Here is a 12962-nt window from a genome sequence, read left to right as displayed (position 1 = left end):
AACCCTAAGTCCTCTAGTATATTGAGGACAAAAGAAGAAGAAGAAAAAAACCTAATGGTGCACCCCAAAACAAAAATGAGGAACCTCAAACCCTAATGGCACCCCTTAAACCACAAAAATGGGGACCTTCTAGAAATGAAGAAGGGGAAGAGAACAAAACCCTAATGGTACACCCCCTTGGGCAAAAAATGGGCGACCCAAAATAAGCCCTCTTCTCCTCTTTTTATAGAGAATAGAGTCGCCTAATTTCGGAATAAAATGCATAAATAATCCATCATTCATAAGCTGCTATTAAACACTAGAACTTTGCACCTCTACAAGCTTATTGAATAGCACTAACCACTATGATATTCTGTTTTATAAATTTATTAAATTTTGTATATACATGTAGTTGTGTGGTGTGAATAGACCTTCACTTTTTTCTTTTTTCTATCTTTGGCCACACCACATTACGACAGTGCTACGTAGAATTGTTTTCATCTTGAGAATTAATAAAATGCTTGTTCATTTTATGTAGTTTGTGCTTTAAATAGATTGTACTAATATTTTTAAATTCAATCTAGTGAAAGAGTTGACGTACGATGTTTACATATAACTTGAGAATCAAAATATTATAGCCATCTTCAACAAAAAATACAATATGTCACATGACTAGGATTCCAACCCACGACCTTTGGAATTGAGAATTAAGAAAATACTTGTTCACATTATGCTATATATGTCACATAACCTTGATCAAAATGGGATTCAAACCCACGACCTTTGGATCCGAAGTCCAACATGCTCATCCATTGCATTATGCAACCTTGCTTTCGTGTTGAATTTAAAAGTACTTGTTCACATAATGTAGTTTGTGCTTGAATAAGATTTTCCTATGTTTAAATACAATCATATCAAAGATTCAACATGCTATATTGCAATAAAATCATGTCGAGGAGTCGACATTTCACAATAATCATGTCAAAGAGTCGACATTTCATATTTCCGTGAGACTATATGTTTGTAGCATACATAACCTTTTTGCAAATGGACTCAAGAATCCACATATTGGATTCCATCTTCAACAACAATACAATATGTCACATAACCATGACCACGACGGGATTCAAACCCACAGCCTTTGGATCCAATGTCCAACGCCCTAATCCACTGCGCTACGCGATCTTGTTTTTGTGTTGAGAATTAATAACCAACATACTTGTTTAGTTTTGAGTTTTCACTATAATCATGTCGAAGCATCAAGATTTCATGTTTCTTTTTAGATTATATGTTTGTAGCATAGATAACCTTGCTGAAAACATACTCGAGAATCCAAATATTGTCGCCCTCTTCAACAAATCATACAATATCTAACACAACTACGACCACAACAAGATTCGAACCCGCAGCAATTGGATCCAAACTCCAATGCACTTATCCATTGTGCTACGCACTACGATAGGAACAAGTTGGGTCCTAAACATACCATACCATTGGCCTTTTGCTTTCTTTGAGGTCCTTTCCACTTCGTTTCTGCAAACTCCTTTCTTTTCACATAGTGAGAGGAAAGTGCCTTAAGAAGGCATTTCAAGACGAAAGTAGGTTGGTTGTGAGTAGCTGACTATATGCGCCCCTCGTACACCGTCTTAGCGTAAACTACGGGACGGGATTCATCAAATATACTATGTTGAAATATAACTTGACAATCAAAAGATTGTAGGCCTGACAAACTATACAATATGTCACATAACCTTGACCACTAGGGGATTCAAAGCCACAACTGTTGTATCCGAAGTCCAAGGCGCTTATCCACTACACTCAACGGTCTTATTTTAGGGTGGAAATTGGGAATTAAAGAAATTTGTTCACATTGCACAGTTTGTGCTTGAATAAGATTTTATTATGTTTAAATACAATCATATTGAAGATCCGACGTACTATGTTGAAATAAAATGTGGAGTAGTCCAAAATTTCACTATAATCATGTTGAGGAGTCGACATTTCATGTTTCTTAGAGACAATATATCTGTAGGATACATAACCTTTATGCAAATGGACTTGAGAATCCAAATCACAAAAAGGGCAATATTATATCACATATATTACGACCACGACGGGATTCGAACCCACGACCTTTGGATCCGAAGTCCAACGCGCTAATCCACTGCGCTACGCGGTCTTATTCGTATTTTGATTAGAACAAAGTAATTATTCACTATATTTAAATAGTTAGATACAAATATTGTAGCCCTCTTCAACAAACCATACAATATGTCACATAACTATGACCACGGCGAGATTCGAACGTATAACCTTTTGGATCCGACGTCCAATGCACTAATCCATTGCATTACACAGTCTTGTTTTCATCTTGGAATTAATAAAATACTTGTTTCGTTTATGAAGTTTGTGCTTGAAAAAGATTGTACTATGTTTAAATACAATCTGGTCGAAGAGTCGACATAGTATGTTTAAATCCCCACTAATTACTGTATCTTTGCTTCCTAAGGTTATGCATTCAAATCTTATTATTGCAAAAAGAAAAACATGATAAATGTTATTGTTGATGAACAAGCCCATATGAGATGAATTAGCCACACTACATCTCACACAAAGAGATTGAACAATAAGTTTCCTTTCCTTAAGATTCTAGTGGAGCATAGCCAATAAGCATAAAGTGGTTATGATCTTCAATGCATGAATGTAAGTTACAAACTATAACAATGATCATATAGGTCTAGGATTTCACGGTTACCTAAAAGGCTAGACATGTGGCTTTGATGAAACATATCAAGAGATTAGTGCATTCCAAGTCACAACATTCCATATTGGAATTTGTTGAAATACTTATTGTGCTTTCTATAGTACACCACATTTGAAGTGCATGTCAATCAGTTAAATGCTGAGGCACTGTGTCTTTTTGCAATAGCCCTTGTTTTCTTACCTTGAAACAAGCTCTCAATAACCCTTGTTTTCTTATATATCTTCCCAAATCTTTAGAGACCTCAACCATATTGCCACAAGATTTCAAGATCCCTACATCTAGACATATGCTTGAAACATTTCAATGCTTCATCATTAAGACAAAACATCATGTGTTAATGTTGGTCAAATACATTTCGTGCTTTTTCAAGCGCATCACAATTAGAATACATGTCTACCAATGCAGTCCCAAGAAGAAGATCCATTTGTAATAACCCTTGCTTCTTGACCTTCAGATGTATGCCTTCTCCAATCTCTAGAGACCCTACAATGTCACAAGCTTTCAAAATAGTGATGTAAGTCACTACATTTTGGATTGACTCTAGTATCTTGCAATGCTTCCATTCCAAGCCCATGTTGAGTATAACAAACAATTGGGGCACTCCAAGACACCGCATTCTACACCAAAAGATGGTCAAATTCTTAGTGTGCTTTATGGAGCAGACCACACTTGAAGTACATGTCCATCAAGCACCGGAATAAGTGGGGTGTTTCAAGCAATCATTTGAAGGCTTATTGGAAATGGACTTGGTCTTTTAGGGAACCAACAAAATACATTCTCTTCAGATGGCTTTTACTACATGCAACATTACTAGTAGGTCAATCTTTGAAAGGAAATGTGGCACCCGTTCTTAGACAATGTAGTTATTGCGGTGACTTGTAGGAAACTACCAAGCATGCTCTTTGGTCCTGTTCACTAGCCCAACAAGTATGGAATACAGTTCTTTCTTTATTCTTGACAATTAATGCAGGTTGCCTCTTCTCTTGGGGAGCAACGGTATGGGGGTTCTCCATTCCAATCTCTTATTGTATGAGGCAGATGATGCTCTAGAGGCTAAGACAACCATCAACAGACATCTAATATCTATCTCCCCTTTTCAACAACCTCGAAAGCAAATGCGTGCAGCCCATGTATGGAAAACAATATCTACGGTTACATTATGGACCTTATGTAAGTATCGGTGTAAAAGACGATATGATTCCATAATTCCCCTTCTCTCAGATATATTGCCAGAATTATGCGAGAGCTTATTGGCGGTAGTGCGTGGGCAATATGACAATATGTCGGGCTCTTCAGAGGTTGTTCTTAAGAAAAGGAAAAAATTACTGCAGTTATGGAGGAAGTTGCCTCTATTCACGGTCTCCTCTCAAGGACTAATCTGGAAATATCATCACCCCTAGCCCTTCCCCTGATCATCCTTTAATTGTACATTGTGTAGCCTTCTAGTGTTTTTTCTTAATACTAATGAAAGAAATCTTTTCGGAAAAAAAAAACATGTCCATCAATGTATTACCAAATACAACATTTTTCTACAATAACGCTTGCCGTTTCACCTTTCTTTGTGTATCTTTCCCCAATCTCTATGCACCCAACAATACCACATGCTTCCAAAATGTAGGCATATGTTATTGTGTTAGGTATATTGTGCAATCAAAGCATTCCAAGAGATAATATTTCGCCCTAGAAGCTGCTTGAACATTTGTTGCGCTTGCTCAAGTGCATGACACTTTGAATACATGTCTACCAATGCAATATTGCTTACCACATTTTTGTGCAATAAATCTTTCTTTCCTATCTCTGTATTGGTATCTTGCCCCATGTTTATGGATCAAATAGAGAACCAACAATGCGACAAGTTTTCAAAATCCATACATAAGTTACCACATTTGGATATACCCCCATATCTTGCATTTGTCTGAAACATTTGAATATTTCATTACCAAATCGTTGTTGAGCATGTCAGGAAATTAGGGCACTTCAAAATACAACATAAGTACGAAGCTCATCAAATGCTTCTTGTTCTTCCTAACGTGCACCACATTTGGGATATGTTGTAATCAAGGCTGTGGCAACATAGGTATCATTTGCAATCAAGATTTTGTCAAGAATATTTTATTAAGTTCTTGTCTCTCTACCACCATTTTATCAGATTCAGAAGCATAATTTGATCATGATGGTTACCTATGGATGTTGGAACCAAGCAAGTTGAACTCTATTTAGCCTTGTCTTTTGGAAATTTAGCATGTTGTAAGTTGCCAAATGAATAGTCAAATGAGAATCAAAAGCTTTAATACCTAAGAGAAACAACAAAAAATTGTGCTTTGAAATTTGCATAATGCAGGGAGGGTTGCGTTTTGTGCTCCATGAATTTCAAGACTATTGAGAATTTCTGAAACTAGCTTTAAACTTTAAATTTTCTAGCCGGGTTAAGTGATGTAATCCACCCTTGTGTTTGATTACAATCGTCGGGTTAGATCATTATGATTGACGAGTTAGAATATATTTACCGGGTTAGATGTGAATTTAGTAGGTTCATCGGGTCATATGCATGCCAAAATACATTTACCGGGTTACAAATGACAAGCCGGTGGTTTGTAGTTTTTGATTTGATGGTGTTGATTGCAACCGAATCCCACACATTACCCAAAACCGCCCGTTTCACAGATCACCTTGCTAGATATGTGTATGTGTATGTGTGCATATGTGTTTGTGTATGCATATGCATGTCTTTTTGTGTCTACAGCAACATGGTAAAAAGAAATAACGGATAGAAAGAACATGACTTGACATTATGCCGACAACCATTATAAATGAATCAGTTTGCAAACGTTGGGTCATCTCTCACATAAATTATGTTGTCTCTTCAAGAACCTTTTAAATTACATGGATGGGCCTCTAGACATGTTTCCGTTGAACATCTTCTATTGTTGAACATGCAAAAGAACAATCATGGCAAGTCCAAAATATGCCTTTCTTTTCTATTCATGACAAACAATCATGCAAGGAGAAAACAATCATGCAAGGACAAAGACAAATTATCATCACATGTTTTTGTGGAAGGAAGATGAGGTGTAAGAAATTAAATGAGTGACTATTACAATGATCATTGATATATTAAAAGACTTTAGGATAATCCATGAATACACGTGTCAAGCCATTTTCATGTGTTTTGGAGGGACCCAATTTGTTTGTGGAAGTGAAGCAAATACAAACACAAAATCTATGAGGATTAAAAAAAGAAGAAGGAAATGTTTCGAAAGGGAGATGATTGTCATCTTCATATATTAGAATTCTCATTGCACATATAGCTTGGAAAGCAGCATCATGTAAAAGCAATTGAAACACAATGGCCCAACCCATTAATGAGCTAGGGACATAATTAGTTTATGAACGTGAAGCATAGAGACACATGGGATGTCATGTGAGGAAATGAAGATGAGTGAAAAAAAGCAATCTTTTATAAAGTGTAGCCTTGTCGCTTTGGGTAACACTCGATGTTTTTAAAAGGAATCAAAGACTTTTATGAGCCAGACAAACACATGAGTTGTTCCATAGCCAATGATGGGAATTGCTCAACAAATATAAGGGACACATTTGTCAACACTTGGCATTGGCATTGTGGGAATGTATTCATGGGCACATGTGTATGTATCATTGTTGTAGAATACTTAGCATACAATCTGTGTAGAATACATGCAAATATTCTAAAAGTATTCTACCTTCTTTTTTTAAATACTTAGAATACGTATTTTATAGATAAGATACTTTAAATACTTAGAACCCAATTATTGCACTTCTCATGACTTTATATATAGTTCAAGATAGATCTCTATTCTCACCTATCAATAGTTAGTGAATACTTGGGAGCAATAACAAAGAAGTCTAGGATCCCTATGTTATGTATAGGATGCTAGGTAAGTACAAGTAGCTATAGAAATGGTTAAAAGTTATAGATTGGATGACAGGGTAAAAAAGGGGCACTCTAACTCCTACTAACTAGTATTGCTTGTGGCTATCATGAGCTATCTATCGGAGGAAATCTCTTGGTGGATGCTCATAATCTCCATGCAATTGCATTAACATGAACAACAAAATTCGCCAAACTTTACTATTTGGCATTTAGCCAATTATCACTTTGAACCCCTTACACACCTCTATTTAAACGACAAACCACACATTTATATCATATACACAAAACATGATAAGATAAGATCTTGAATCTAATAGGGAATATTTTGTGGGGAAGTCTAAGGTCTTTTATTTGTGTATGGTTAGCTTGTTATGTGTTGTTTACTATTCCTCTTTGAGAAACATCCTACCTTACACAATTTTCTTCCTTGACTATACACAGTGCACAACAAACATATCTTTGGTTGTCGTCTTCCTCTCCAAACAAGTCGTATTCTAGTGGGGCTTGGAATTGGAACACCCATCTAGCATGTATGTTTCCTCATCGATCCTATTTATTTAAGTGGTTAAGAATCAAGATGACATAACGACTAATGATAGCACATGCACTAATAAGTTACATATTAAATCTAAGTAGAGTATATCACTCATTCGCAAACCTTTTTTCAACTACATCTAAATTCAATAATCTAAACGTTCTTAGCTACTTGATTCTATAATCATGTTTTAATGTGTTAAGGTGTGGTTTTCAAAATACAACCATTTCACATCAAAGCATATAGATGAAACTTCAATACAAGAAATTGCCCCATAATCATGTCAACCATTCAAAGCTTTTGATGGCTTTTTGCAAATTTAACTCCCATGATATTCATTTAAGAGAAGTTACAAGGGGCAAAGTTAATTTCAATTTCGTTGTATCAAAGCACATAAGTCCATGTATGAGTAACATACATAGATTGAAAAACGTTGTGTCATGCGTCTTTCATAATGAAATCCAACCTTCTTGGAATTTTATGATTTAGATATTACACTTAGGAAGTTAGAAATCAAATGGAGTTTATATACAATCTCAATTTTCATAGTACTAGAATTCTATTATATCCTTTCACACGGGCAACAATCTGATATTAAATTCAATGGATGGACACTACTTTGTATATTCTTAGGCAATAAACTTGCAAAGCTGATAATCTCATAAAGTTTTTACGTCATTATACACTGATCAAGGAAGATCTTTGGTAGAGGATACCCCTTTTCCTTGCAATATGAAAAGAACTATCACAAAGTCTACGAGAACACATCATTTTGTATTCAATGGACACTCTTTTGTATATTCTTAGGCAATAAACTTGCAAAGCTGATAATCTCATAAAGTTTTTACGTCATTATACACGAATCAAGGAAGATCTTAGGTAGATAATACCCCTTTTCCTTGCAATATGAAAAGAGCTATCACAAAGTCTACGAGAACACATAATTTTGTATTACACAAATAATCACAAGAAGAAAAATAAGATGCATTTAAGATAAAATGTTTGAGCATGACAAGTAGACATTCCCTTTCATACGCTTACATTGTTAGAAACAAAATTTTAGGGGATGGGGTTTGGAAGCTCAAAACTCTTGGCTTGTAAGAGATAGGTCAATAGAGCTCCTCTAGGTTACCAAGAATAATTGTCGGCATTTCCAACTTCCAAGAGCACACAAAGGATACATCAATAATGTTATGACAAGCCTAAAGCAAGAAAAGAAAAAAACAAACTCGCAAAGAACTTTAAAAAAACCTACGAAAAGAAGGTATTTCTTATTGTGAGATTTATAATGCCAATTAGACACCTTATTTACAATAGATGGAGACGAATTGAATTGAAACAAAGAGTCAACTCTATATGTCCTACATATTTTTGAGGGCAAGTTTAAAGCTTCATTATATGTCCGTCTCTCGTATAGATTAAAGGTACCCTTTTTTCTATTCATTGTCTAAAAAATCCAGATGTTTAACAATCAGCAACAGTTCGGTTCAGTTTGAGAGGGTCAAAACCGAACCGTTTTAAAATTTTGAAACTTGAACCGAACCGAACTGAACCACGAAACCGTTAAAATTTTTCAAACCGTTAAACCATTAAAAACCGTGGTTTTGTGGTTCGGTTTTCAACTTAGGTCAAATTTTAAATTTTTTTAAATTTAAAGATGTTCCTTTAATGTGAGAATAAGGTCTAAAAATGAAAAGATTGTTTAAAAACAATTAAATTAAAAAAAAAATAAAAAGTTAAAAAAAAAATAAAAAACCGTTAAACCGTTGTAACTGCGGTTTCTGAGTGTTGAAACCGAACCGAACCGTTAAAAAAAAACCTAAACCTAAACCAGAACGGACCGTTTTAACCATTAAGCCGCGGCTTTGCGGTTCGGTTCGGTTCAAACCGTTGCCGATTGTTACCGATGTTTGACAATACATATTGATCCATTTGTCCGACACACGTCGAGAAAACCATACATTTTATGGACCTCACTTGATTGGAGTTACACCATGGCGTAGAATACATACACACACCGTATAAAAATATATAAATATACGGTGTGTATAATATACGCCCGTATGAAGAAGCTTGGATACAAGAAGTCTCCAATAATGTCGGGGGAGTCCTGTGATTCCTGAGTCCTTTTTTATTTTCTGCAGATCTTTCTTGTGCAGACAAACAGATTCACCAACAGAGATTGCCCCTCCCCCCCCCCCCCCCCCACTTTGCCTCATTCTGTTGCTTCCATGCCCAGCAAGATCAATCTGCGTCGCTCTGTATTAGAAGAGCATGATTTCATTCTAGGCCTTGATGATCTTCAATCCACCCATCCTGCAGCTAATCACATGAACCCTGATTCTTCTCCGCATCCTGCATTTAGTAGCATAATCGATCATGAGCCGGATGATCACATAATAACCGATCTCAGGTTAGGGTTAGGCTCCACAGCTAACCCTAGTAAGGATATTCAGGTCTCCGCTAGATTAATGGAGAATCCTAAGCCAGGTCCTGCATTAAGGTCCATGGAAGCATGGACTCATCTTCCCTGCAGCATGTCAAGGATTAACACACGAAATGTTGATCAAAACCCTAGGTAAGTCGGCCTCATCATCCCTAAATTCTTCTCCAGTTACTGAACCAGAAATTCATGCCATAACCAATGCATCATCACTGTTATGTACATGGATTGCTACATATCATTGGAAGCTCAAAAAGTTCTGGTTGAATTTTCTGATCTAGGGGCCATTTTGTGGTCGGATGGCCTCCCCTACCTTCCCATCGAAGGAATACTACCATCTCTTCTTCGTGTACAAGAACCCCGACGACGACGACGACGAGACCTCGTGTCCACATGGCCGGACCAGAAGACCATGCTGCCCATCATGCCGTTGCCAATGGACTTGACATTGGTCGTACGCGTTATGTGAAGGTGAACATGGACGGTGTCCCGTTTGGCCGCAAACTCGACGTGCGCGCATACACCTCTTACAAAGACCTTCTAACCGCGCTTGAGTATATGTTCCATAATCCGACTCACACAAGTAAGTTAAGGATATTTGAATCGTAGTGACCGTACGTAATGTCATCCAGCAAGCACTTGTTTTTGACATTTTTACCTGATCATGATGTATGCTTAGCACACCTAACATTATGAGCTTCTTTGGTCCGAGGTACAGCCACAATCATATACTATAGCCAAGTGTGGCGGTGAGCAGCAAGGTTTTCCCAAAACCCATAAAGTAACTCATCATTTCAACATTGTTGGAAATATGTGAGAAAATGGACCTCCACACACATGGGAAAATAATGTCCAAAATCTCTTGTGATACCACCAACACTTAGCTTTAGTTAGTTATGTAGAACCTCTAATCACATCGAGAATCTCCTATTGTTTAACACTTTTTGTGCCGAAAACATGAAAGAATTGGGCTCTTTTCTACATGGAAAAATGGCACATAAACTACTAGGATGTATCCAAGCCTCACATGCGAACACTTATAATTTGAAAACTCATGCCATCATGCTTATAACATGCGAATGAAATGTCTAAAAATGATTCAATTCTTTCTATAACATGCCACTTTGTCAAACCTAATAGAAAGGCAACACCTCACAAAATGACAATGTGAAGTTGGGAATCACTACACCAATTCATAACTATCTTAAGTACCCTCATATTGTAATGGGGAATATGAAACAACCTCCTAAGTACCATCAAATATAACTTTTTCCTACCAGTATGCATGCAATATATACTCCTCGCATATCAATGTGGCATTCATGTATAGCGATAGCATACCCACATCTAGGTCCCCATGAACCATAAATTAATTATCCTAGGGTTGGGGACAAACCCATATAAACCTATGACACATCGAACACACAATGGTCTAGGAGCCTTAGATTTTGAGCTATATAAAGGGGATTAGCTATCCCCTTCACAAACACATCTTGAGAGGATGTTATCAAGACTCTATTGGTGAGGCCAAACTCTCTTCTTCCAATATGTTATTTAACATCCAAGGTATAACATAAGGTGATATTTAGTGGTATAGGACACCATTGGTATTTTATCTTTGTCTCATGTCCTTCTCTTTGGGGATGGATTATTCTTTTGCTCATCATTAATATGATCCATAACACTAGAACACTATAAAACATTCCCATTTCGATTCAACCCATAAATACTCTGCCACCTTTATATGATTGTAATTTGTACCCTTTCATGTAACAGTTGAAATAAAAAAGGAAAAAAAGAAGAAGTTAAACTTGCATTTGACCACACATTGACCTCCTAAACTCTCTATACATGCATGATTGATACAATATTACATTGAATGCATGAGAACAATGATGTCACATTTTCCAATCATACTACCAAATTTCTCACATTCCAGCTTGTCTACATGAGTTTATGATATTCAAAATTGTCAAGAAAGATGAGAGAAAGGTGGGGTTCTTTCCCACATGTGAATCGTGATATATGATTTCAACAATACTAAGTATCTAAGGAACCTTACAACATTACATATGATGACGTTGCTTTATATTCGTAATGTACAGTGTGTTGTGACAATGCTAATCATTTCGTGAAAAGCTCTGAATTTCAATTGATCTATGAAGATAAAGATGGAGATTGGATGCTTATTGGAGATGTTCCATGGGGGTACGTGATTTATCATATGTTAATGTTGGTAAATTCAACCAAAAATCTAAAAAATTCATCGCTTGCATTTTGCATTCAAAATATTATAGGATGTTCATAAGTTCTGTCAGAAGGCTTCGACTCATGCATGGATGAATTACTATCACCAACAACCTTGGTAGCACTTTCTTATCTTATTCAATTTTCTTTTTACACTCTTGTTTACTTGTTGCGTTGACAAATTTGCATGCATGGACTTATATATATATATATATAGTTACTTCAAGTCTATAAAGAAAATATTCATCTCATGTTTGCACAATCGGATGACACATTCATTGGCTTTGGTTCCAAAGGAAAGTTTCACACAAAGAAGAATGAGCAAAGGAGGAAAAGAGAAAGAGAAACCTTATGAATAAGCTCTAGAGAGAGGGACACATGTAACAAGCCTAAATGTAAAGAAGTATAATAAAGGTAAAATTTTAAACCTTTTACTTCTTGCTTCACTATTCGCTTTAGAACTCCTTTTCTCTCATATAATGCAATGTATTAATTATGAAAGTTGAATCATAGTTGATGGAATATATATCCTATCAGCTCACCACAAAAGGAATCTCTCTCTCTCTCTCTCTCTCTCTCTCTCTCTCTCTCTCTCTCTGCGTGTGTGCATGTGTGTAAATAATGGCTTTCATTACAAAAGAAAAAAACACCACCTTGACTAACTTACTACAAAGTATAGAACCCTTCTAGGGAGCTAAATACTATGACTACAAACTCCAATGCCACCCTACATACCAATTCAAATGGCGAATATGATGATATGTGACCTTGCAAAGTTCTCTCTCTTCATGGCTAAGATTTCTTGACTTCGCTAGCATTGTCAATTGCCACAAAAGAAGTCCTTTTAACTTTACAATATATTTTCTCACCCCAACTTGCGAATAAGAAATGAAGGTAGTCTGCATATTCCAATTGAACCATAAGCCCCAATACCTCAAAATTTCAAAAGTAATTTGGAAATAAAGCATTTATTGTTATCCATATGTGCAAAAACCCCACTGAAGGACAATAGGCTTACTCTATTTAGAGACATCCACACTAAATTGATAGCAAAGGAAGATAATAAGACACCATAATGACCATA

The 12962-nt window shown here is 36.2% G+C and overlaps 1 protein-coding gene and 1 non-coding gene across 4 annotated transcripts; one reads left to right on the top strand and one right to left on the bottom strand.

Moving 5' to 3' along the window:
* Positions 1-2084: 2084 nt before the first annotated feature.
* On the bottom strand, positions 2085-2158 carry TRNAR-UCG (transfer RNA arginine (anticodon UCG)). The gene has a single exon. It is a non-coding gene; the product is annotated as a tRNA-Arg (tRNA).
* A 7240-nt stretch (positions 2159-9398) lies between these two features.
* On the top strand, positions 9399-12404 carry LOC147864857 (auxin-responsive protein IAA5-like). Of its 3 annotated transcripts, XM_087317811.1 has the most exons (5): positions 9399-9766; positions 9913-10214; positions 11737-11839; positions 11929-11996; positions 12175-12404. In XM_087317811.1, exons 1-4 carry the CDS (start codon positions 9420-9422, stop codon positions 11972-11974), a joined length of 798 nt encoding a protein of 265 aa, XP_087173937.1. In that variant the 5' UTR covers positions 9399-9419; the 3' UTR covers positions 11975-11996; positions 12175-12404. The 3 variants fall into 3 exon arrangements, with proteins under 3 accessions (XP_087173937.1, XP_087173939.1, XP_087173936.1); XM_087317813.1 differs by having other exon boundaries at positions 11797-11839; positions 11929-12404; XM_087317810.1 differs by having other exon boundaries at positions 11929-12404.
* The last annotated feature ends 558 nt before the right edge of the window (positions 12405-12962 follow it).

The sequence above is a fragment of the Azolla caroliniana genome, unplaced genomic scaffold (genome assembly GCF_043228905.1).
Source record: "Azolla caroliniana isolate FFs.n. ecotype wild unplaced genomic scaffold, voAzoCaro1.0.p SCAF_4, whole genome shotgun sequence".
NCBI classification, from domain to species: domain Eukaryota; kingdom Viridiplantae; phylum Streptophyta; class Polypodiopsida; order Salviniales; family Salviniaceae; genus Azolla; species Azolla caroliniana.
The sequence above is the reverse complement of the archived record's forward strand: the minus strand, read 5'-3'. Positions and strand labels throughout refer to the sequence as shown.

Bases quoted from the DNA above. Each gene is read 5' to 3' on its own strand.
- LOC147864857 (XM_087317811.1), top strand. From the start codon at position 9,420: ATGCCCAGCAAGATCAATCTGCGTCGCTCTGTATTAGAAGAGCATGAT. The intron at 9,767-9,912 runs GTAAGTCGGCCT...TTTCTGATCTAG, and splicing joins AATGTTGATCAAAACCCTAG to GGGCCATTTTGTGGTCGGAT. The intron at 11,840-11,928 runs GTACGTGATTTA...AAAATATTATAG, and splicing joins ATTGGAGATGTTCCATGGGG to GATGTTCATAAGTTCTGTCA.